Source organism: Coffea arabica, chromosome 7c (genome assembly GCF_036785885.1).
Source record: "Coffea arabica cultivar ET-39 chromosome 7c, Coffea Arabica ET-39 HiFi, whole genome shotgun sequence".
Taxonomy (NCBI): domain Eukaryota; kingdom Viridiplantae; phylum Streptophyta; class Magnoliopsida; order Gentianales; family Rubiaceae; genus Coffea; species Coffea arabica.
This window is the reverse complement of record NC_092322.1, coordinates 16,128,714-16,153,449: the sequence shown is the minus strand read 5'-3', so window position 1 is coordinate 16,153,449 and position 24,736 is coordinate 16,128,714. Positions and strand designations below refer to the sequence as shown.

General features: G+C 34.7%; 2 protein-coding genes across 2 annotated transcripts; both read right to left on the bottom strand.

Annotated features, from left to right (window-relative positions):
- Nucleotides 1–680: 680 nt before the first annotated feature.
- On the bottom strand, nt 681–1,567 carry LOC113699649 (nuclear transcription factor Y subunit B-7-like). The gene has a single exon (XM_027220016.2). The coding sequence runs from the start codon at nt 1,565–1,567 to the stop codon at nt 809–811; it is 759 nt and encodes a 252-aa protein (XP_027075817.1). The 3' UTR covers nt 681–808.
- Nucleotides 1,568–4,003: 2,436 nt separating this feature from the next.
- On the bottom strand, nt 4,004–9,947 carry LOC113697985 (probable methyltransferase PMT26). The gene is made up of 9 exons (XM_027217625.2): nt 9,743–9,947; nt 8,154–9,204; nt 7,910–8,059; nt 6,612–6,882; nt 6,364–6,474; nt 6,095–6,269; nt 5,661–5,933; nt 4,657–4,851; nt 4,004–4,537 (listed from the first exon to the last, which is right to left on the bottom strand). The coding sequence occupies exons 2-9, from the start codon at nt 9,153–9,155 to the stop codon at nt 4,309–4,311; spliced, it is 2,406 nt and encodes an 801-aa protein (XP_027073426.1). The 5' UTR covers nt 9,156–9,204; nt 9,743–9,947; the 3' UTR covers nt 4,004–4,308.
- Nucleotides 9,948–24,736: the final 14,789 nt, after the last annotated feature.

The window sequence follows — 24,736 nt, the reverse complement described above, 5'->3', positions numbered from 1 at the left end:
AATTTGACTTTTGCATATATGACATACATTCACAACTGTTAACTGTTAATGTAAAAAAATTTTACATGATAGTGTGTAAAAAATTAATCTTTTTTTTAATGGCACATGATATTTCTTTTGAATATGTCATGGAGCAAAGACGGTAGGTTTCATTCGGTATAAGTCAACCAAAAAAGAAAGCAAACAAAATGTTAGAATACTAGGAGCAATGTGAATTTTGACCTTTAATTTTAAGGGGTGTCTTGCACTTGACCTAGTATATGTAAGAAGCTACAAAGGAAAAACCCTATGCATTTAAATGCTTTGGTTAAATCCACTAAAATCTGCTTGAAACTACACTCCCTTCGTGTCATCCAAGCCAAATATATACCCAAAACTTCTTGAATTATCAATGATATATTAAAAATGAAAGGAAGAGTGATACTATTTCTTTATTAGCACCAATGAGATGATCAAGCATCCAGTAATTTTACCAAGCATTAAACCCTTTGGCCTCATAGTTAAGGAGTGGATCTCATAGTTTATAATTCATAATATCCAATTCCCTTTAAGGAGAAAAAGGAAGATTGCCTTTGTCACACACATGACAGATCTCATAATTCATATTCATAATATGCAAAAGGTAGCCCAAATCTATCTCTACGTTCTCCTTTACTGAATTCGGAAACAATATCTATCAAAGTACATTGTAGGTATTACATGCTTGCCAACCTCTTAACGAATGCTGTAATGGTATGCATATTCAATATTATCTTAATTACAATTAAAATAAGTAAAAACACAAAAAAAAACCAAAAAAATTTTTTTTTTACCAATGTCCCACGGAGTCAATATGTTCTTGCTGTGGTAATTGAGTCTGAATTGAACTTTGAGAAAACGGCAAAGCAAACGGTTGATCACTTGGAACAAATGGTGGCTGCGAGAGAAGATTTGTTGAAGAATATACACTATGGTAAGGTGACATAATTGGATTTTGGTCATGGTTTTGTAGGCGTTGGTGGTGTTGCTGTTGTTGTTGCTGCTGCTGCTGCTGTTTTGGAACATTAAGCTTTTCTCCTTCTAACTCTCTATATTTGCTAAGGTATTGCTTTAAGGGGGTTACATAATCTTCAAACCCAAGAGTTGTGATGGCCCAAATGATATCATCTCCATTGATGGTCTTCCTCTTTTCGCGTTGGCATTTATCTGAGGCTTCTCCAGTGACAAAGCTAATGAATTCTGATACACATTCTTGAACCGTTTCCTTTGCATCCTTTGAAATTTTCCCATTTCCTGGAATCACCTTTTTCATAATTCTTCCAACGTTTGCGATCGGGAGAAACCGATCCTGTTCCTTGTTATTGTTGCTGTTGTTGCCACAGCTGCTGCTGCTGCCATTATTGTTGTTGCTATTATTATTGTTATGGTGGTTGTAAGTCGCGATCACGGTCGCGATCGACAAGCTGCTGCTGCTGTTGTTGTTGTTGTTATCATTGTTGGTGTTGCTGCTGCTACTCAATGAACATTGATTTTCTAAGCTTCCCTTGATGGGCACATTTGGCCCTATTCCGCACCTCTCATCTGCCATCCCTCCCTCTCTATCTATTCCTGGGGAAACAATGATAAGAGTTTTTGGTTGATTTGGGATTTATATGGAATTGAGATAAATGGCAAGAGAAGCATAAAAGTAGGCAATGTGCAAGGAAGACAAAAGGCTTAGATGATTATTATCCTTGGGACTCGCTCCTAAGGCGGACAAGGTAATATGTTTTTACATGTCTGTAACCTAACCTAACTAACTATAACTGTAACTAGCAAACTCTTAAAAGCTTACTCCATGCTGAGATGTAATACAACTTGTATGGTTCTTCTCTATTGGTTCTTTTCTATTGGGTTTATGCTCAAGATGAGCAAAGAATCAATCAATATGGTCCCTTAACTTTCAAATAACTATAATTAGAGTTTGTAAGATGCATTACAATTATGGCAAATGAGTTCCTAAATCCCCATAAAATCTCTAAATTAAGGCACTTCATATTGGCACAACAATGTCCTTTAGCCTAAAAGGCATTTATTTGCTAAATTACTTATAGTTGGATAACAATATAGAGATAATATATTAGCATTGAAATTATTTGAGGAGAGGAAAGGAGAATTCAAATTTTAATATATAATGTTATTCTAGCTATTGATACACAAACTCTTGCATGACCTACGAACGTAGGCTTCAATTGGTATATATAACTAGTGATAATAAATACCGATATCAGTACTTTTAGGGATTTTTTTTTTAAAGTTCCTTTTTTTTTCTTTTTTCTTTCCTTGTAAAAAATAATGTTCCAATAATAGAATCTTAAAACTTTTTATTTTAATGTTCGCGTACGTGAATATTTTGTTGAATGATTCAAGTATTTTCAAAAAGCACCTATTTCATTTGAAATTTAGCTAATAGCCTATTAAAATGAAAAAAAAAATCATTAGATGTTCAAATTTATTTACTATTGTATTTATTGCTTATGTTTTAAAAAGATATTTAATTATACAACTCATTATCAATTAATTATTCATGATGAAAAATAATAATTAATTATACCAAATTAAAGACCAACTCTGTGAAAGAGAAGAAACAACTAAGATATTTGTTTTGCTCAGAATATTAGAGATCAATTTGATATATAGACCAAACGATGGGAACCAAAATTGCATTTTTTTACCATGCAAATGAGACGAAAGACAGTGTCATATACGATTCTAATAATCCTACCTACAATTTTGCATTGTGCAAATTGCTCAAACCATGTCTATCATAATCACAGCTGTCGAATCTCGGACCCTGATTACTTTTTGCCTCGTTAGATTTGGCCTTTTTTTTTCCCATAGACAGAAATAAGTACACACACAATTAGACTTGGCCATTTGCCCTGTGCATATTTACATTTCTCACTAAACAAAGCGTGCGCACCTCGGATTATCATTGGAACAAGTTTAGTTTTTTTTTTTTTTGGTCTAATGTCAATAATGTTGTAACGCCCCACGCCCCTTGGGTTGATCCAATACCTTTTTTAGCTAAAATCACGGGTTTAAAATGGTTAAATTAAAATTGTTTGTAATCCGACGGACCGGACGTTATATACCTTCCTTTCCTTCTTTTCCAATCGACATTACACTTTCTTTATCTTAGAATTTTGCATCCTCACAAAACCTGTTACAATCCAACTGTTCATTTAGTCGTATACGGATTCTTGAGGTGACTCGTACAATTTTTAGAGGTAGCTTCCACCCGACGTGGCACTTGATTCCGTAGGTTTTAGAAATGATCCCTAGTGAGCATGGCACTAAGCTTCACTTTGTTTCTTGTATAGTCAAAACCATAACATCACTTGGTCTCAATCTCACCTCCTGCAGAGACCACGCGAGATTTGCTCTGATATCATTTGTAACGTCCTGGTGCCCGCCGAATTGGCCCATTATCTTTTTGAACTAAAATCACGGATTCAAAATGGTTAACTCAAAATTATTAGTAATGCGATGGGCCGGATGTTATATACCTCTACTTTCCTTCTTTCCCAGTTGATGTGAGACATTACAAATCCACCCTGACCAAACAAGTGCAGTGTTGTCTTTTCTAGATTTTTTGGCCAAAGGAAGCACTATACTTTCCCTTAATACACTAGACGGAATTTGGGGAAGAAGCGTCTCGTTTGCATGTTGAGAGAATGCTATTTTTAGCTCCCGAGGATGTGAGAATTCACATAAAAACTAGGCAAGTTTATGAAGTATAGTTCCTTAAGAGCCAGTCGAGCATTGAGCTTAATTCTGCTCACCTGCATGCTGTCCATGCAGCTATGACCTTTCCCATAGTTTTTCGAGGATAAACTCACACTGATAATTTCATGGGCAAAAGATGCCCCATCAAATATAGAACAAAGAGTATAAATAAAAGATATTTAAAAAAAAAAATTCCTTGATAGTAGTCAAGAATAGCCTGCAAGTATGGTAAGGTAAACAGTAGACCAAAAAGTAATTTCATGGCAACAGTTTCCATAAATTGAATTCACCACCAAATTGAGTCAATGTCTCAATGGCCCTTTACACTTGAAAATAAATTGTGTTCGATTTCCTCCAAAACTATAACATACATTTTGGAATCTTGAAAACTCCTCTACCCAAGAAAATGAAAACAAAAAGAACTAATCGGCTAGTTAAAATACATGAAGAATAATACAGTTAAACCCGATTTAAGTCCAGAAGTTACTATTACAAAATGTTTTATCTAGTCTCTGTGTAGTGCGAGCTCAAAGAATGCAAGCAGCACAATATGCTACACCTCTAAGCCAATGCATAACTAACTATCTCCGACTCTTTTGGGCGCCACACGGTTTTCTGGGCACAAAGCAATCCCTCCTTGTCCTTGGAGTAGGTCATACGAATCTCCCAGTGCAGAGATTTAAAAATGCTCTCAAGTTCATTAATCATCTCAACCTTGTCGCGAACAATGATCTTGCCTTCTGGTCGTAGAGTACGATCAACTTCCGCAACAAATGCATTAAAGTTGCACCTGAAAGATGAGAAAAAGAAGCAGGATTATGAAATGCACAGGGAAAGACTCGATAATACAGTAGGATTAAAGCAGCCTCCCAAAAGCAGGTGGATAGGTGAGATATGCTCAATACGCACTTGTTTTTAACTTTGGAGAAGAGATGATCTGCATGGAGAAGATCATAAGATCTCGGATAGGTACTGAATGATTCACACCAGTCGTGATACATTCCAAAGAGACCTCGTTCATAAATAATTGGAAGAGTATCAGGAGCATCGATGGATACTATGTTCATGACCCATACATTCATGTCCTTCAAAGCAGCAGCAAACCTGCAAGGACAAACATAACATTTCAATGATAAGCCCATATAAGGAATGAGAGAGGATTGAAAGATGTGAGACCTGAAAGAATCAGTATTTTATTGCAGCAGGTTAATATTTAACTTATCAAACTGTCAAAAGGATTTTTTTTGCCAAAAATACAGTGGAAACTTTCCAAATAATTCAGCTTTTCAACATCATAGACACTTAAGACCAACAGAACTTATGTAGGAACATAAATACTATAATTCACAAACATTCTCAAAAAGTCTGAAACACTTTCAAAATCTTTTGCTTGCTGCTCAATTAATACTTTCTTCATTGAAATAGTGCGTAAGTAAATCAATTCTGATTCTCAAGCATATGGTCAACTTCATAAAACTTTTGCTAGAATTTTATACAACATATTTACTGGAGAGAACAATTATGTCAAATTGTGCAAATAAAATATTGTGGAGAAACAAATGTACATGCAGCTTACAACTATATGATATTTGAAAATATTCAATGCCCAAAACAGTAAAATAGAACTGTGAACTGCCGGTGTTTGGGAGCATAAACTATGGACAACATGTCTTAAAGAGCTACTGCTCGTGACATATTTGTTGAAAAGTACGACTTACTGGTCCTTGCGAAGATTTATAGAATTCGATATCCCTTTGTCAGTTGGCCTAGAGACTTATATTGGATTTTTTTTTTTTTTTGGTGCAAACCTTAATACTTACAGATCTGACTAGTGTTAATCAAAGGAAATTTTCCATCACCTCAAATGATCAGCACACCAAATACTGTTGGAGATAAGAAACTATTTAGCTTACCCTCCGTAAACTGCCCGCATGTCCATGACATTTCGCACAGTAGACCAGTTTATTCCCAGGCCCTTTGCATATGAATTGGTGACCACGCGCTTCCAGTGTTTAAAATCAACAGCAAAATCCTCTGGTGCAGGTTTTCCATAAACACCAACTTGGGAACTCGACAACCAATATGGTGGTTTATCCACCCTGGCAGGCCACAATTCCGGCCATTGAGACCCCCGCTCTGATTCGGCAACTGGTACTTTGTGCATGCATGCTTGCAAAGGCACATTCCTACAAGATATTGGAAATTCTTGGATAAGCAATGAAGAACTTAACGTGATTCTGTATTGGCAAAATGTACAACAAATTTCTTCACATATCCCACATATTATCCTCAACAAAGCTCAAACTCAAATTTCTATGCAAAAAAACGAGAAATGGAGGAAATTTACCAGGCGGCATTTGGATCATCAGATTCTTCGCAAAGAGGAGGCTCATTTTGTGACCTTTGCACGTAGCACTCGTTAGTGGTAGGTTTGCGATATATAGCTATACCTACTCCATTTACCCGATCCTTGGTGATTGAAACTGACTCCCAGCACATGGACTTTGTCAGTTTCTTCATAGCTGCATATATACCCGCAAAATTTGTAGAACATTAGGGTCAAAGACCAACCTAATTTGAAGGAGCATTAGACTTGAGATAAATAAAATTTTTTACCGTCCCAAATCTGAACATCTTCAGGAATTTTTTGGTAGACTGGAGTGGCAGACCACACAAAATAACCTCCAGGACGTAGTAAGCGGTTCAGCTCCAACAGCAGTTTACCACCTGCATATAGTACCAATGACTGACTTTTACAAAGAGAAGAAAATATGAAAAAAAATCACCTAAAAATCAATGAGCTGGTCAGAATCCAAAGCATGTAGATTTCAAAACTCTTCTAAATAAACAACATCATAAATTACCTTCAATATGCCAAGGCACCCTACATCGTGCACAATGAACTACATCAAAAACTCTCCCCGGAAAGGGAAGTCTCTTTGTACCCATCACAGCAGATATAGCCGGGATTCCTCTTTCCAGTGCAAATTGAACCTGTGCTTCATGCTCATCTTTTGGGGCTAATGACATGGTTAGAACATCTCTATCAAACAGAAAGCCTCCAAAGCTAGCAACACCACATCCAACATCCAACACAACACGAGAACGTTTACCCCATGCAATATCAGGCACAGACTGCAAGAACCAAAATATAGGTCATAAAATCTGAATCAGCAAATACTCTAGTAAGGAATGGAAGTTGTCTTCACAGGTGCACCATAAATTCCTACTCTTTCATTAGCAGAACCAAAAACAGAAAAAAAAAAAAAAAGAATCAAGTATAAGCTATGAGCTGCTGATATACATATTTTCCCTAGCACCAATTTGCATGAGCGTACTGGCAGAAGTTCTTAAATGAACAGTCCCTTACATAGAGTATCATCTTGGCCATTCATGAGCACAAAAGGAGTTTGTAGGGTACCAAAAAAAAAGCCAAGGTTGTACTGGTGACATAGACTGAGATCAATTTATTGGTTCATAGATCCAGAACCAAACAGGCATGGTAGTTTCAATTGTTAATAGAAGCTTCAACCGTACAGGCAAAGACTAAGTTTCTGGGGCTCTATTTATCACCTTTGCATGGACATATTTTCACCTCAATTAACATTTAAAAAGGTGTAATATTTCTTTGAGTTTAAGCTCATTATCTTCCATGATTCCATGTTCCAATTCGACCCTCAATATGGACGAATACTTCAACTAATGAATCCTTAAAGATGCATCGCTCCATTTTCAGCTCATCTAACACTAAAACACTGTCATTTATGCCTTAATTTAGTGTAGACTTGATATTGGTGGAATAGTTCACTAAAAATTTCATAAGATGCTAGTATATTCCAAAATCCTCATTCACAATATAGAATCCACTTGCTGTTTTAGTTACCCATTGCACAAGATAGATAATAAATAAGTTGAGGTTCAATGAGCATTCTTGCACTTATGTTTACTTAGCTGGAAAGTATAATAAAGGAAACTACTCAACAAATATAACATACAGAGTATGAACATGTTATAGTGACAAGAATCCAGAATGACAAGTTGCGCCAAGCGAAAACATGTGTAAGCAACAAGAACAACTTCAACTCTTTTAGGAAGGGAAAGAAAAATTCTTAGGCTTGGTAAATGTCTAAAAGTGAAACAGAATGAATTATCCCATTTTTACCTGCTGTATGAAATCTATATAATGGAGAGCACCATGCTTGAACTGGGTCCCACCACCAGGAAAAGTGAGGTACTCACCGGAAACCTTTACCCAATTTTGGTGTCCCTTAATTTGTGCGAGCTTGGTATGAGGGACATTATGGTACCAAATCTGCAAGGAAATATTATCAAAGTTCCATCAAGAATTAAAAGAAAGATCAACGAAAACAAATTTGTCCCAGTCATAGTTTAAAACAATATCTCACCTTCTCCCTGCTAGCAGGCCATTCAATTGAGCGTTGGTATCCCTCAGGGAGTGGAACAAGGCATGTAGGAGGATCATCAGGACAATGCCTCTCCCTGTGTTCATAGTGCTTAGTAGTACGAAGATTTTTTATTGCTTCCAAATTGTCAAGACACGGAATGTAATCAGGCCCAGCTGTGACATTGCAGAGTTTCCAGCTTGTTCCACTCTGATTCTCAGGTTCAGAAGATTGTTGTGATTCCTTTTCATTCTTAGACTCTGCTGCCTGGGTAGAAAATGAGCCATTTTGAGTTGTAGTTTCATTCAACAGCTCTGACTGAGCGCCAGAAGGAAACACTTCAGTCGTCTGATTGTTCTCCTTTTTCTGACCAGAATCTTGATCTGACACTGTATCTTTTTTATCTTTCTGACTATCTTCCTTATCAACATCTTTTGTTTCATCAGAATTTTCAACTGATTTGTTGTCATCCCCGGACTCTCCTCCACTGGCATTACTTCCATTGGTCTCCCCAGCTTCAGAATCTTTTTCATCAGTCTTTGTTTCCCCATTTTCATTTCCACTTTTAGATCCATCTTCTGACCTTTTCTCTTCTTCCCTGTTCTCCTCCCCAGGCTTCTCTTGATTTTCCTGCGGGAGCTTCTCTTGAGAATTTGAGCTCACATTATTATCCCCTTTTGTGGCATCTTCAGGTAAATCACCAGGATTATCCTCAAATTGATTTGGTTTATTCTCATTGCCATTTGACGAACTCTCGCTATTAACATTTTTATTCTCATTACTAGCATTGTCACTATTGTTTTCGCTCACTCGGGCGCTTTCATTCACATCATTATTGCCCTCCTGTGAAGCCACATCCGAGCTTTGCACAGGAACCACCGAAGAAGATGTCATCATCCATACTCCTACCAAACAAAGTGCTACAAACACCACTATCGTCACTGTGGAACAATAATTTGTAGACGATTTTCTACCGTCAACTCTCGAGTACTTCCCTAATGCCATGATCCACTCACTACACTAATACTCACACCAGTAAGGCCAAAACTTTCACCTGAAAGAAAAAAAAAATAGGTAAAAAGATCACCAGGTAAATCATATTTTCACCAAAAACTACAAAACTTCTAACAAATCATCATTTAACAAAACGTTTAAAACATAAGCCTAATTATCTCAAACAGTATTAAGATCCTAAAAAAGAACTGATGTGGGATCTTACAACACCAGGTGATTCAATCTCATAGCTAACCATCAAATCAATGTCACAAAACCTTCGACCATAATACCTTCTAGGATCAACCGAAAATTACTACTCAAAAGAATAACAAGATACAAATCAAACATACAAGTCCCAAAACAACAATCAGATCTACATTAAATCATCAGATAATTAACACTAAAAAAAAACCAATCTTTATAACTACAGAGGTACAACAAGTGAAGCCAATTGTATCCACAAACGAACAAAACCAAGAACGAGAATTGGATCTACCCAATAAAGATCATCAAAGAAAGACCACAGATCTAACAAAAACATCAACAAAAACCTAAATGGGATTTCTCAAAATCTTGCAATAGCAACCTTCATATACCTCTCTTTCCTGTCAAGGGTCGTTATTGATTTCGGTATAGATCTGATATCTGTGAAGAAAAGCCTCGCCTCATTCCTGCATTTCCTCTTCCTGGGAGACGTTTTAGTGCACAGCAAGAGCTACAGAGGGATGGTATGATGCGGGATACGATATGATATAGGGGGGTTGAGCTGAAGAAGAACAACAATAATCAAATCAAAAAATGCAAGAGATTATTTTAATAATAAAACATTATATAGTCATTTCCAGGAAACTGTTCATTAGTTTTATAGAAATAGAATACTAGTAAAACTGTTTCACTAGCATCTTCGCTTAATTAATACTCGAAACTTGATGGGGATTGATCAAATCTATTACCAGTTTTTATTGTTGGATTGAGTGTTTTGAGGGTAAATTGATTGATTTCAACAGAAAAAGAAGAAAGGGTAAGCCCGTGAAAATCTGCGACAATAGGAGCAACTAAAAGGTCTCATGGAAGAGAGCTAGTGTGAACTAATGGAGGGATGCCAATTTTTTCTTTTTTTTCCTTTTTTTTTTTGGATCGTATTTGTCGGTTTGTGTTTCGGCTGGGGTGGAGTTTGTGTTCGTGCGCGTCTCGAATTACTCCAACTCACGCGCAAAAACGAAAAAAGCAACTTTCAAATTTACGCTTTAGCCCTCTTAACTTTGAGATGTGTTTAACCCTTTTAGATAAAACAGAAAAATCACTTTTCCGTTAAGACTAATAGTCAATATGCAACCACTAGCCCAAAGGCTGGTGGCCACCACCTAGCTTGGTGAAGTTTGAAACCTTGCCTTACATCAAAAATGTCACATTTAAGTGGTTTGTTTCAAAAAATTTAGGCGGGTGTGTTGTGCACTCGTTTAGTCTGATGGTGGTTTAGTTCTTTTCGGATTATCGTTGGGCCTTCTTAGGCCCGTCTCCTCCCCTTAATATAGAATAGATTAGATTATACAAATATTATCGTCTCCCAAAAAAAGAATAATAGTCAATACGCGTGTGTTTGCAATCATTACTTTTACACTGCACTTAAGGATAAATTTGCATATTGACGATTTAGTTAGTTTTAATAACCTTATTGACAATTACTTTTGATTACAAAGGTAATTGTTAAATAAAAATAAAGACGGCTAAAGAATAAATTTTGAAGCCAAAGGAGAGTTATTAGATTTAGGATCAAATCAAGGTGTAAAAGGCAATTTACCCTTGTGTACATTTAGGTATATACTTTACTTTCTTAACTTTGGGGGTATGCTTTTGGTAGGATAGAATTGTTACATTTTTATGTTAAAATTAAAAATTAATCTTTCCTACATTGTCAGTGCATACATTGACGGAGTTGGATGAATGTCACATCATCTGAATTTGAATTTAAATATGAAATTTTGTATATGTTGCATGTATCTGGACCCGCTAGTGTATACACTGTCAGTATATAAAAGATTTATCCTAAAATTAATTGCCAATACTAACTATTCTAGGTACATTACATTTGTCTTGCTTTCAACGGTAAAAATTAATATTGGCAGTTAATTTAAATATTCATATTCACAATTAGTTTTAATTAAAAGGGTTAATTACATTTACCTCCCCTGAGGTTTGACCATATTACCAATCAATTCCTGTAATTTGTCCAAATAACGGTCTCACCCTTTGAATGATTAAACATTTAACAAAAACCCCCTTAATGCCGAAAATGCCCTCATTGAGACCATGTTGCATTAAAAAAAGAACATATTTTTATTTTATTAACCTTGAAGCAATCCAAAAAAAAAAGAAAAAAGTTTTTGCTTATTATTTTATAAAAACCATATCTTTGCTTCCATAAATAGTTTTGAATCAACAATTATTTTAAATCTTAAAAATGAATATTAAAAATTAGATAAATTGAAAGAAAAATAAAAAAAAGAAGAAATTATTTTAATTTCAAAAGTATGGTTCAAATTTGAACTACAAATTCCTTGAACCACAAATTCGAACCATACTTGAGGATTTAAAATAATTGCTTCTTTTTTATTTTTCTTACAATTTATCTAATTTATAATATTCATTTTTAAGATTTAAAATAATTATTGATTCAAAACTATTTATGGAAGCAAAGATATGGTTTTTATAAAATAATAAGCAAAATTTTTTTCTATTTTTTTGGATTGCTTCAAGGTTAATAAAATAAAAATATGTTTTTTTTTAATGCAACATGGCCTCAATAAGGGCATTTTCGGCATTAAGGGGGTTTTTGTTAAATGTTTGATCATTCAAAGGGTGAGACCATTATTTGGACAAACTATAGGGATTGATTGGTAATATAGTCAAATCTCACGGGAAGTAAATATAATTAACCCTAATTAAAAAGTTATCTGTGCTACTTTCGCCCACGATTCGAAGGGTTAAAGGTTAGAATCTGAAGGCATTTATTATATTTAGGACCAAACCACGGGGTAGAAGTAGAATGTATTAGAAGCTAAAAGCTACAACTCTTGGGTTGAACGAGCTTAATTTTCAAATTCATTGAACCCTTGAACCCAATTATTAGTGAATAGCGATTGTGTCTGCGAGTATCTTGAGTTAATTGGGGATTTCCCTAACCAAGTCACTTTCTTGACTCAAACCAAGTATATAAAGAAGTTTCTAAACCTTTGCAACTTTTGTTTGGATTGCCAATTTTTGGGGAAAAAAGTTTTTGAGTTTTATTTATTGTCTTAACACATTTTTTAATTATTTTTTTACTTTGCATACATCACATTCTTTAAAAAAGTATTACAACATTATTTTTAAAAAAAAATCCCAAAAATATGTAATCGGACCGAAAGTATTCGTATATCTCAAATTATTATGCTAATACTTAATTTGAAATATCTCATGTTAAGATAACTTAGTTTTCTTATGTTAGGATAACTTTGGCCTCTATATATAATCATAGTAGCGATTCTAGAGTTTTTGTAATATATATATATATATATATATATATATATATATATATATATTATTATCGCAATTTAATATATGTGAGATAAAAATATAATTGAAAAATATGTCTACTAAAAATATAAAATTCTTTTGGAGGAAAATCGTAGTCTAACAAGGCATTATGAGATTAATCGTGGACACAATTTTCAATTAATAACAAGTTTATTTTTATTTTTACACATTATTGTCTAGTGTTTACATTTAGATAATACCTACTCTTTTTTGTTGTGGTTGAATCCAAAAATGGTGCAAGAAATGATAACCATCTTGCAATTGATCACTTATCTAGTGTGGGCATGTCAGCGTGGATAGTAGAATGTTTCCGAAGAAATATTCTCTTGGTAAAGAAAGGTTTGTACTTTGTAGTGTAGTCCGATGGTGTTGGAAATTATCTAATTTCATTAAGACCCCAAAGGAAGAAATGTCAAATTTTGGGTAGACCCGATTTTTAAATATCCAATGACCCAAAATTGTGTCACACCATTTGATAAGATGGTATACTACAATCTGAGTCATTGACTTAAGATAGCGTGGCACAATCTAAATTATTGACTTTTTGAAGATAAGAGTCTACCCAAGTATGAGTTGGGAAGAAATTGGTTACTTACATCTTACCAAGTTTAGATTTTAGAATATAGAAAGTAGAGGCCAAATCCTCACCTTTCTATTTGTTACATTTATAACTTGTATAAGTTGCAGCAATAATAATTCATCAATTTACCAAATATATTGTAAAATAGCGCGATGTGGATTTAACCATTTACAATGCAAAAGTCTAGTCAAAAGAAATTTAAACTCAAAAATTGCAGTTTAATAATCTTTAGGGGTATTTAGCATATAGGGTTCAATTTAAAATATGTTTTGATTTTTCGTTGACAAGTTCATAGCTTGTTTAATTGATTATCTTATCACTCAAATCATCTCAAAATATGTGAATTAATTAAGATACCTTAATGCTAAAGTATCTAATCCTTTGAATTAATCGACCTTTGCAAGTTAATCAAGTGCTGTATTAACTGCAGTTCTCTATGATAGTATTAGTGATAAACTCAGTATTAACCATCCCTCATGTTTGACCACCAAGTCAAATATGTTTAAAATGTATGATTTGAACAACATTATGGGCCTGTTTGGAACCTGAGTTTTTTAAGAGTTTGTCTAAAACTTTACTGTAGTGCACTGTAGAAGTTTTTGAAAAATTTTTGTAGAAGTTTTGTAAGGTAAAAAATTTTTTTTTAGTAGTTTTTGTAAAATAAAAAATTTTGTAAAAGTTTTTGTGAGGTGAATTTCTTTTCCTTTTCTTTTTTTTCTTTATTTCTTTCTCTTTCTTTTTCTTTTTTTCCTTTTTCTTTTCTTTCCTCTCTTTCTTTTTCTTCTTCTTCTTCCTTCCCCCTTCCACCACTCCTCTCCTCCCTTTCCCCTTCTCCTCTGCTCTGCATTTCCCCCGCCACCCCCACCAGCCCCCGCTGCCCCCCGCCTCCGCCTCCCCCTCGCCAGCCCTTCCCCCTGCCACCCTCCTTCCCCCGTCAGCCTCTCTGCCCCTTCCCCCTCCCCTCTGCAAGCCCGGCCCCCGCTGCCCCCCGCCTCCCCCTCCCCCCGCCAGCCCCTCTGCCCCTTCCCCCTCCCCTCTGCAAGCCGGCCCTCGCTGCCCCCCGTCTCCCCCTCCCCCCGCCAGCCCCTCTGCCCCTTCCCCCTCCCCTCTGCAAGCCTGGCCCCCACTGCCCTGCGCCTCCCCCTCCCCCCGCTAACCCTTCCCCCTCCAGCCTGGCCCCCGCTACCCCCCAGCCCCTTTCCTCGCACGCCACCCCTCCCCCTGCCAGCCCTCCCCTCTCTCGTTTCCCCCTCCCCTGTTCCCCTTCTCGTTTCCCATTTCCCGCCACCCCCTCTGCCCCGCCATCCCCACCCCCTCTGTTCCCCCGTCAGCCGTAGCGTTGGCGTGACTAAAGTCAATTGTGCTTTCTGCTGGACCATTTGATCAAGATCTCTTCTTTCAAACGAACTGGTCATCTTCATCCTCTGCTGGATTGACTTGCTTGTGCTTGACTTTCATTTTCATGCTGCCTCTGCCTACAAGGAGGAGTGCAAACCTCTTTAGAAGTCAGCTAGGCAGGCTCGATGGAATCTGGGTAGGTTTTCTCGATAAATGAAAGGTTTTTAAGTACCAGAGCAGGAGGAAAGTAACTGCTGCTACTGCATCGGTCGGGGGAGTTTGGCCAGGGAGGGAGAAAGGAAGGAAAAAAAAATTTTGAGAACGCCGGTGCCGGAATAGGTGGCCGGCGCCGGAAACGGCGGCAGAGGTGGTGGCCAGCGATGAAGATATGGTGGATGGGATGGGGGGAGAAAGAAGAAGAAAGATAAAAGTTTTTTGTATATTAGATATTTTAAAGTGTGTAGATTAAAAAATTTGATAAATTTTTTTGGGTTCCTGTAGCTAAAGTTGTTAAAAAACTTGTAGCTAAAAAACTTGGTCAAAAAACTCACTTCCAAACACGCCCTATGTACATTTGGACTCAATTGTGTAAGTTAATTTGCGATGAATTATAATTTGAAAATGACATATTGTATATGGATCAAACAGGAATATTTTTTTATTTTTCTTAACGTGAATATGACATCTGAAACAGTCCTCTTTCTTTAAGGAAATACTTCAAATAAAATTTACTAATTCCAAAATGTTAATGTTCCAAAAAACACATTCAAGTTGAAAAAACACCCACAAGTTTTCCCTAAAAAAGTTTTTAGAAAATTCTTCAATCACAATTTTTTTTTCACTTAGAAGTATTTCAATCTTTTGACCAGACTAATCTCTCAAAGTTATGTAGAGTTTTACCCTAATGATATACAGTAAAATAGTACACAGGACCTGTTGATAGCTACTAAGCTACGGAATTGAACCACCCGTGAGGGCTTCAATCACGTTTCTTATCTAACTTAAATCTCGCATGCATATAAATTGTTACAGGTACATTTTTACCAAACTGTTAGTAAAGGCTTTGAAAAACAAAAAATTTCAAGCGTTACGAGAACAGTTAAAAGGGCAATTTTGTATTTTTAACTTCATCCAGTTGGAGGACGAGCTGGGAAACAGAGCAAAAGTGCAAGCTGTTGCAACTCTGGAGGGACCGCGTGACGCGCCATTTGGCATTTTTTATCTTACCAACACTGACTCTAAGAAGTCATTAAAATACTCTCATATTAAATATGGTACACTTTTATATGAACTTGAATTGATGGTAAAAAAAAAATCAACTCTCATTAAATAAGGTAGATTTATAGTAACAATTACTTACATTGAATAAAGGTATTTTAGAAAAATTAAAATATAACTATATTTTTTAATTAAAAAGTGAATTATAATATGGAACAGATGAAAAATAAATATAGAATTATCAAAGTGAAACGGAGGGAGTAATATTAACGTTCGAAAAGTTGCAAGTGGACTTCGAGATTTTAAAAGCAAAATGATTTTTGCTTTCTATAAAGAGTATGGCGAGGAAGATGTAATAATGGCGGAGCGTTTATCTTTACTTCATGTTCATGGCCTTTAGTTGAGTCTTGAAAGGAAAGTTGAGGTTGAAGTTGATTCGCAGTTATTGGTTCAATTGGTTGGTTACTTCTGGTGCGTTGGCAAGATGCCCTTTTATGAATGTTTTGCGTCTGGTGAGGAGGTTTTTTCGCTTATGCAAGGCCTTCAACAGTAAATGCATCATTACTATTAGACAATTTACAATTAACATTTATTAGGACTACAATTAGAGCTGCAAACGAATCGAGCAGCTCGTGAGCAATTCGAGTCAAGTTTGACTCAAGCTCAAGTTGGCTCGAGCTCGAATTTGAGTTCAAAATATTAAATTCGTTAGATTCACAAGCTCGAGTATATATATTTTATTTTTTAATTTTAAATATATATTTTTTATTTTTTTATTTTAAGTATATATATTTTATTTTTTATTTTAAGTATATATATTTTTATTTTTTTATTTTAAGTATATATATATTTTTTATTTCTTTTTATTTTAATAGTAAAATTACATATATATCCTTAATATTTTATTATTTATTAAGAAAAAAATATTATTTTATTTATTTTTTAAAAATAAAATAATTATTTTTTATTTTTTTCGAGTTCGAGCTCAAGACTCGAGCTCGGCTCGAATCAAGTCGAACTCGAATTCGAGTTTTAAATTATCAGCTTGTCAAACTCGAGCTTGAGTTCGAGTTCAATAAAATTAAATCAAGACTCGACTCGATTAGGTCAAAATTCGACTTGACTCAACTCGTTTGCAGCCCTAACTACAATGTAAGAGAGTGATACTCCTTATTTGTATGCAGCAATAGTTTCTCTTTCTGGAGGTCAAGCCTAGCCCCTCTCAAACTTGTAACTTCTTTGTTGTTATTATTATTAAATTAATAAAATATGGACTAGTATCCTACCTCATGTGTACAGGATTTGCCATTAAAAAAAGTTGCATGTAGATAGAGTCTATGAAATGATCTAATTTTAAAATAATGCCCTAAATAAAATAGTTAATACCAATAGAAAAGAAAAACTTGGAATTGGAAGTACTAAGATATTAATTCGTGATACCAATTTGTCTTTGAAGATAATAACTATGATAACATACAGTTAAAACTCAAAACTATATTTTTAGTTCACACACCAAGTGTGAAGGAGACACGTTATTAGTATTTGGAATTAGTTCAAAGAGGTTTCTGACAATTTCACTGAGTTCCTATAGGATTTGCCAAATTACACATATCTCCCTTGATTTGATAGTTTTAGTAATTAAACCTTAAAATAATATTAACTTGGTCAAATATTTAAATGAATATCCAAAAACACCCTCGTGTAATGAATTTTAATTTACTTTCTTATAAAATTTTAAGATTATTTAGTATAATTATAAGGAAAATGTGCCAAATTTTCATGTTCATATATACTATTTGATAAACAGTTATAATAATAATTTTATCACTATAGTAGGATACCTTTAATGGTATTTTATCATGAATTTAGATTTACAAGATAGAAAAGAAAATGTCAAATCATTTTTTTAGAGTTCATGAATTTTTTAAATAGTGAAATTATCATAATTTAATAGCAGTTTTGGGCCATTTCTTTTTAATTTATTTTTAGTTTTGATACCAAAAAAAATAGAAAACAAAGATCAGCAAAAAACATTGGATTACATATATAGTTAACTAGTAAAAAAAAATTAGTAGCTCAACATTTACAATAGAAACTAAAAGCAATAGTAATAGTTCTACAATTTTATTGGTAAAAATTAAAAAAAAAGGAATAAGAACGAAAACATAATTTTAAAACTCAATCTAAGTACAAGCATACCAAATAAGAAAATATCATTTTTAAGGGTATATCATTAAAATATTTAAGGATAGTAATGTTATTTTAAATAAAAAAAAGAGGTATGTATAACTTTTAAAACTTCGATAGAGCTAAATGAAATTGATAAAAAAAAACGTCAAGGGAGATTTCTAAAATTATCCGTTACACTTGCACAGCCTCAAGGGAAGTTTGTGAAATTATCCCTTAAACATATCACCGACATCCGTATCAGGTGGGTCCCAGAACGTCCAATGGCAATTCTTTGTGTTGCGTCCAATTGCGGACGGTGCATTAAGTCCACGTCGTGGAGACCAAAAGCACGCAGAAAAGAAAATATTCTGAGACGGACAAAGACGTGCATTCCACTTCATCGCTTCTTAGACATTAAGGCCTTTTCGTACTAGTCAGAGATCTAAGAGAATAATACTAAATTATTCACTATTTTGGTCAGACTGGATGAAAGCGTGATTGCTGGCACGTGATGACCATGGACTAATGACAAGATCATTTAATACCGACCTAGACTTTTCTTTTATTGGATTATTCCGTTAATATATTTAAATTATAATTAATTTACTATGCAAATATAGATAATCACAATTATTGCACATTTTCCATTTAAATGTTTTTTCAAATTAACTACACCTTTTTTTAATAGAAAATTTAATACTTGAATTTTCTGTTAATGAGTGTTTATTGGACATGCGTTAATCAAATCATATTTTATTTTGTGAAAACAAGAGGGTAAATAACACTTGACCACATTATATTGTAGGCTAGTTACCCTCAAAAAGAAAAATTGCGGGCTAGTTTTAATTTGTGCTATCCAATCATATTGGTTTAATTACAACTAGCTCCCCGAAGTTTGACAGTAATAGCATTTTACTCCCTCCCTAAAGATGGAAATCTACACATTACTCGCCATAAAAAAGCTCGGTTCGTGCTATTGAATGTAAAGGATTTATGTCATTCTTTTCATGACCGGAATAATACTAGGGCAAAGTTTAAATTCTTTATTTTTAGTGCGATAAAGTGTTGCTATACTCAAAGAAAAGAGAATTTAGTGCAATTAAGTACCCTTATATATATTTTTAAATATTAATAGCTTGTATATTCATGTTATATATATATATATATATATATATATATATATATAATGTTGTACCAGTTAAATCTACAAAGTAGAAGATGTGAAGAGTTAAGCATATTTGGATTGAAGATTATTTGGAAAATACTTTTAGAATAATATTGTAACGTTTTTTTCATGTGAGGTATATAATAGGTAATGAGTTAATTAGAAATATAAAAGGGTAATTGAGAAATATGCTTATAATAGGGTAAACATTTTATTCTCAAATAACTCCCTATCTAAACACATCCTAGCAATATTAGGATCAAAAGTTAAGGGTAGGTAGGGAACATTGCCTCCTATAGCTTAGAAACTTATCCTTTCCTTTTTGAAAAATTAGAAATTTCAAAAAATATCCTTCATAAAGTAATACTTTTCCTCTCACAAAAAATTTATAAAGTAATACCTTTCCTCGGTTTGTATTCAATCAGAGTATGCTTAAAGCTTAAATTGTTTAACATGAAACATTTGTGCCTAAATCAGTGTTTAAACATGATAATTTATGGTCAAAGTTAACCAAGGTTTTTTTTTATTTTAAAAAATAGTTCTATTTCATAAAGGGTTCTGTAAGCTACCTTTGTAGCTAATATTTATGACTTCTGGGTTGGATTATACAGTGAAATTCACCTACGTCACATCAATTTTGAATGAAATAGTGAATATTAAATAAAAGGGCTGGCATTAAATGTTTGACTTAGCTAGTAATTAAATGAACTATCCAAAGACATCGTTATCTCAAATTGATTGCTATAGTTATGTTTATTCAGGTCTGCAATGACTTCGTATTACTTTTACTAGAATTCTGATTTCTGAGACATGGGAAAAATTTGCTCTATTTTAGCTTTTTTTTTTTTTGTTAAGTGAGAGGTTTTGAATTCAGAACTTTCTATTTACAATCCCTTCCGTCTTACCATGCAACTCAATTCTCCCCGCTCCATTTTAGATTGACTTAGTGCAAACATTCCTGCAATCTTGGAACTTTAAGGAATTTTTTGCATTTCATATTTAACACACTTTTGATGAGTTATTGTGTTCGGATTCATGTCTAGAATGAGCATCTTTTAACAAGCAAACAAGAGGTTTTGCATAACGTGCTAGGTCTGGTTGGGGCGCTGGGCCGGGCCGCCTTTACGGATTTGACCCGGAGACCCACTCCGTCAGTAAAAAAAAAAAAAAAAAAACAAGAGGTTTTGCAATCTGATAATTGAAACTTTAACTACAAGTACAGTGTTCCTTAGGCAGAGCCATTGGAATTCATGCGTCATGTCATGAACCTAAAGTCCAATTTGGATGCCTTGAACCCAAATAAAAGTTGAAGAAGGTGTGAACCAAATTAATAATTGGAGAGATTGGGTCCTTATCAAGTATTATTTTTTATCCTCCAAGAAAGTGAGTGGTTGACGGGGGATTTAATTTTATCTCAACATATTCCCATGACTAAGTTGGGAGGTTTTAAAATCAAGATTATATTGTTTGTATTTTGAACTTGAGGTTATTGCTGTATCAAGATTAAACAAGTCGTATATGCAAATTTAATAGGGGAAGTAAGGATGGTATTTTGCTAACAATAGTAACTGTTTATCAAGTTAAGGGCAGATAATCGTGGATTTTTGTTTATTTAATTGAGTTTGCGTAGATTTCACAAAAACCCTTTTAGTATTTGTACATATCTTAAGTAAAAGATTTGCTTTTAAATTTAAGAGAATCTTGTACTACATCTACACGCACGATTCATATTGTACTTACTAGCTTACACATTATTTTTTAAACTTTTCAGGTATAAAAATAATTGAATTTGACTGACTGAATTCGATTATTAAGAACTTCAAAGGAGTGGTTAAAAATTTGTACTTAGCCGATGAGAATGTTCAGTGTATTTGTGTCGAGATTTTGGATGAATGTAAATTTAGTATTAAATATTAATATTATTAGCATTGGTTAATAGTTGTTTTAGTAGTATAGTGGTATTACAGGAAGACAAGAAATTTGAGGCTTTTGGCATATAAATCATCAAAGTATTGATTTTGAATGCCTAGTAAAAACCAATAATGTTTCTAACTCGGATCCAAGAGTGAACCGGATCAACTTCTAGCAGATGGTTCAACCCCAGTTCAAATGCTAATCTTTTTAAATTTATTTCAGTATTGAATAATTTGGAGAGTAAATTATTAATGATAGGTTGCATTTTTGTTATTAATTTTATGATTGTTTTCCTCTTTTATTTTACCAAATATTGCGTTAATTGGTAGATTTTATTTATTTTTAGTAATTGGTGTTGGTCATAGAAATTTGAAGCAAAAAGAGGATTAGAGACGTGATTTTCACTGGACTTTTATGCTGTTTAGTGTCGGCATGTCGAAGTATAACTCTGCAGATTTGGGAAGCTCAGGATTTGGCACGTGATCCCATGTTCCGAATTAGTTGCAAGAATCAGATGTTCGATCGGATGGAGAGTCGTCTACTCCAACTAGGATATTAGTCTATTTATCTATTAGTACTTTTCTTTTTTATCGGATAAGAGATATTGACTTGTTGTCAATTGATTTCATTGAGAAGTAGTAGTAGTTTGGTAGTAGCAGGAAACGGAGCAAGGAGGCATATTTTTGTTTCTTTATCTTTTCTTTCTCGGAACATCAAGAGGTATCTTTTCTTTTTGGAAAGAAACAAGAACCAACGTTCTTTCTTCCGTTCTTTCTTGTGATACTTTATCTCATATTTGGAGGATAGTAATATCAATTAATTTGACTAATTTGCGTGGGATTTCTTCAACAGAGATGAGCTAATTTCTCATTCTAGTCAAGAAACAACAGAGGATTTGATTCAGCTTAAATTATGAGATCGAATTGATTATATTTATTTATTTTATTTATTAGTATTCGTATGTTTCTTGATTTACTTTCTTATAGTTATTATTTTGCTTGAATATTAAGGGCCCCTGATATTTAGTTCACTCTAATAACCTAAAACTAATTAGATTAGTTAAATTCGTAATTATTTAATTACTTTAAAATAGTGATAACTGACATTATTGGATTTGTATCAGAGGACATATGGACTAATTTAAAATAACTCTCGTAGCGTGTTATTTGGTTAGAACATAACTTCTCTAATTCTTAAAGCAATTGAGGAATTGAACTCTAACGTCGTACATAGAGTTAGTTCTTGATTAGGGTAGTGGTTAACTGGCGCACCTTAATCACCAATACAGTAAGAAGAAATTGATTATCATCGCTTGTTTGACAGTTATAATTTGTTTATCAGTGAGTAAATAATATTATCATTGCATCAATGATCAATTGAGTGAACCATCTCCGAAATAATTTCTTGGCAAGAGTTTATTTATTATTGTTTCATTTTTAATAAATTATTAGTTACGCCTTTTTATTTGGGTTGTTTAATTATTCTCATTTTTATAAAAATCCCCCTTCCTCTAGGCTCTAAAAGAAACAAAATTTTCCCAATCCCTGTGAATTCGACCGTATTCACTGCTATATACAAAATTTGTATTTTTCTTGAATAGGTATTTTAAATTGTACAGGCTCGACATTTATCGATTAAAATAGTCACTAAACTATTTAAAACAGTACGATTTGGTCACTCACTTTTTTTCCCCAAAAAGATTGTTTAATTCTTTAAAATGAACCTTTTGGCTTATTCTCTACGAAATGCATAAAAAAGAAGCATGCTTGACCTGCTAAGGTAGGTTTTCAAGGGCAACAATATTTGAAAGTGATTGGCCTAAGCTTTTTATCGCAAATGTGCCACCTAATTGCTCTCTTGACCTTTCCCATCCCATCAGCACCCCTTAACCCCTCTCTTGCCACTTTTTTTGCCCTTTCTCTTCATTCCTACTGCTTCTTCTCTCATCTTTCATTTTTTTCTCCCCCTCCTATCCCAAACCTCTTTCCCTCCCTCTTCTCTTCCCTCTACTTTCTCTTCCTTACCTCTCTCTTTTAACACCTTTTCCATGACCAGATAGCAAGGCATCTGTGATCCATGACTAGATCTAGTCATGATCTGATATAGTCATGATCTAGTTATAACCAAATATAGGGCCTGTTTGGAAGGTGAGTTTTTTGGGTGTTTGTATAAAATTTTACTGTAGATCACTGTAGAAGTTGTAGAAAAACTTTTGTAAGATGAATTTTTTTTCCTTTTCACTTTCTTTCTTTCTTTTTATTTTTTCTTTCTTTCTTTTTCCTTTTCTTTCCTCCCTTCCCGCTTCTTCTCCCTCCCTTGTTCCCTGTCCCTAGACTTCCATGGCAGCAACTTTCTTTCTGCATTTTTTTTTCCTTTTTTCTCTTCCCCTCTCCCTCCCTCGCCACCCTTCCCTTTCCCTCTTCCTCTCTCTTTCCCCTTCCTGCCTCGTAGAAGTGGACGAGTAGAAGTTGATGTGCGGAGGAGCAGAACTCAAATCGAAATGGAGGAGTTCCTCCTCGTAGAAAGGAAACTGCTTTGCAATTTCCTAATCCAGATCTGATCCGATCTGCCCATCCAACTTCACCATCTATCCATGGCGTGTAGTGCTTGCTGCTAGTATTACTGTATCTGCTGCCTCTCCAACTCTTTTAGTCCTCTGCTACTTCAACTATGGCCGGCGGTAGCAGCGAGGCCCCGCTGCTAGTTGACAGCGGAAAATTCCTTCTCCAACTCCAGCACTAACGCCCACTTGCCACCACCACCAGCTTCAGCATGCCCCTTCCCCACAGCCACAACCACAACTCCCCCAGCCGCCGCCTGCCCGGATTTTTCCTCGCGACCTCGCTGTTGCCGCTGTCGGCCACACCCTCCCCTTCCAACAGCTCTTTAATGGTCCAGTGCCACCATGGCCTCATCCCCACCACCAGTCTCCACCACCCTTTGTCCCCCACAGCTACTTTCTCCAAAACCCTAGTAGACCCAACCCTGGCCCAAACCCGAACCCGAATTCGAATATTATTACTACGATGACGTGCATCACGAATTCTTACGATGGGTTGGGTGGGGAAGGAAAAGGAAGAAAAGTTGAAAGGAAGGTTTTTTGTGTATTTTTAAAGTGTGTAGGCTAAAAACTTAGATAAGTTTTTTGGAATTTCTGTAGCAAAAGTTGTTAAAAAACTAGTATTATACAAACTTGGTAAAAAATCAAGGTTCCAAACAGGCCCATAGTCATGGAAGAGATGGATAAAAGAGGGAGGAGAAAACGAGGGAAGAGAAAATAAGGTAAGAGAGAGAACAAAAGAGAGAAGGAATAAGGGTAATGGTGGTGTGAGACCATAGTAGTAGGGATACATGGGTAGGGATGGCAATAGGTAGGATAAAATTTGATACCCGTGGGTACTTGGTTCGATGGTTAATCCGATTAGATGATTGACGGGTAATCCGCTAGGATTTGGTATTTGATAAAGAACAATTGATAGATAATTTGATGCACACACACACACACACATATGTAAATTACAATAATGGATTTTTTGTTTCACTCCCTATGCCAGTCTCTATCCTATTTTTTATTAAATCGCTATTTCTCCTTCATAAATATCGTATTTAATTATTTTTTATTTTCTTAAA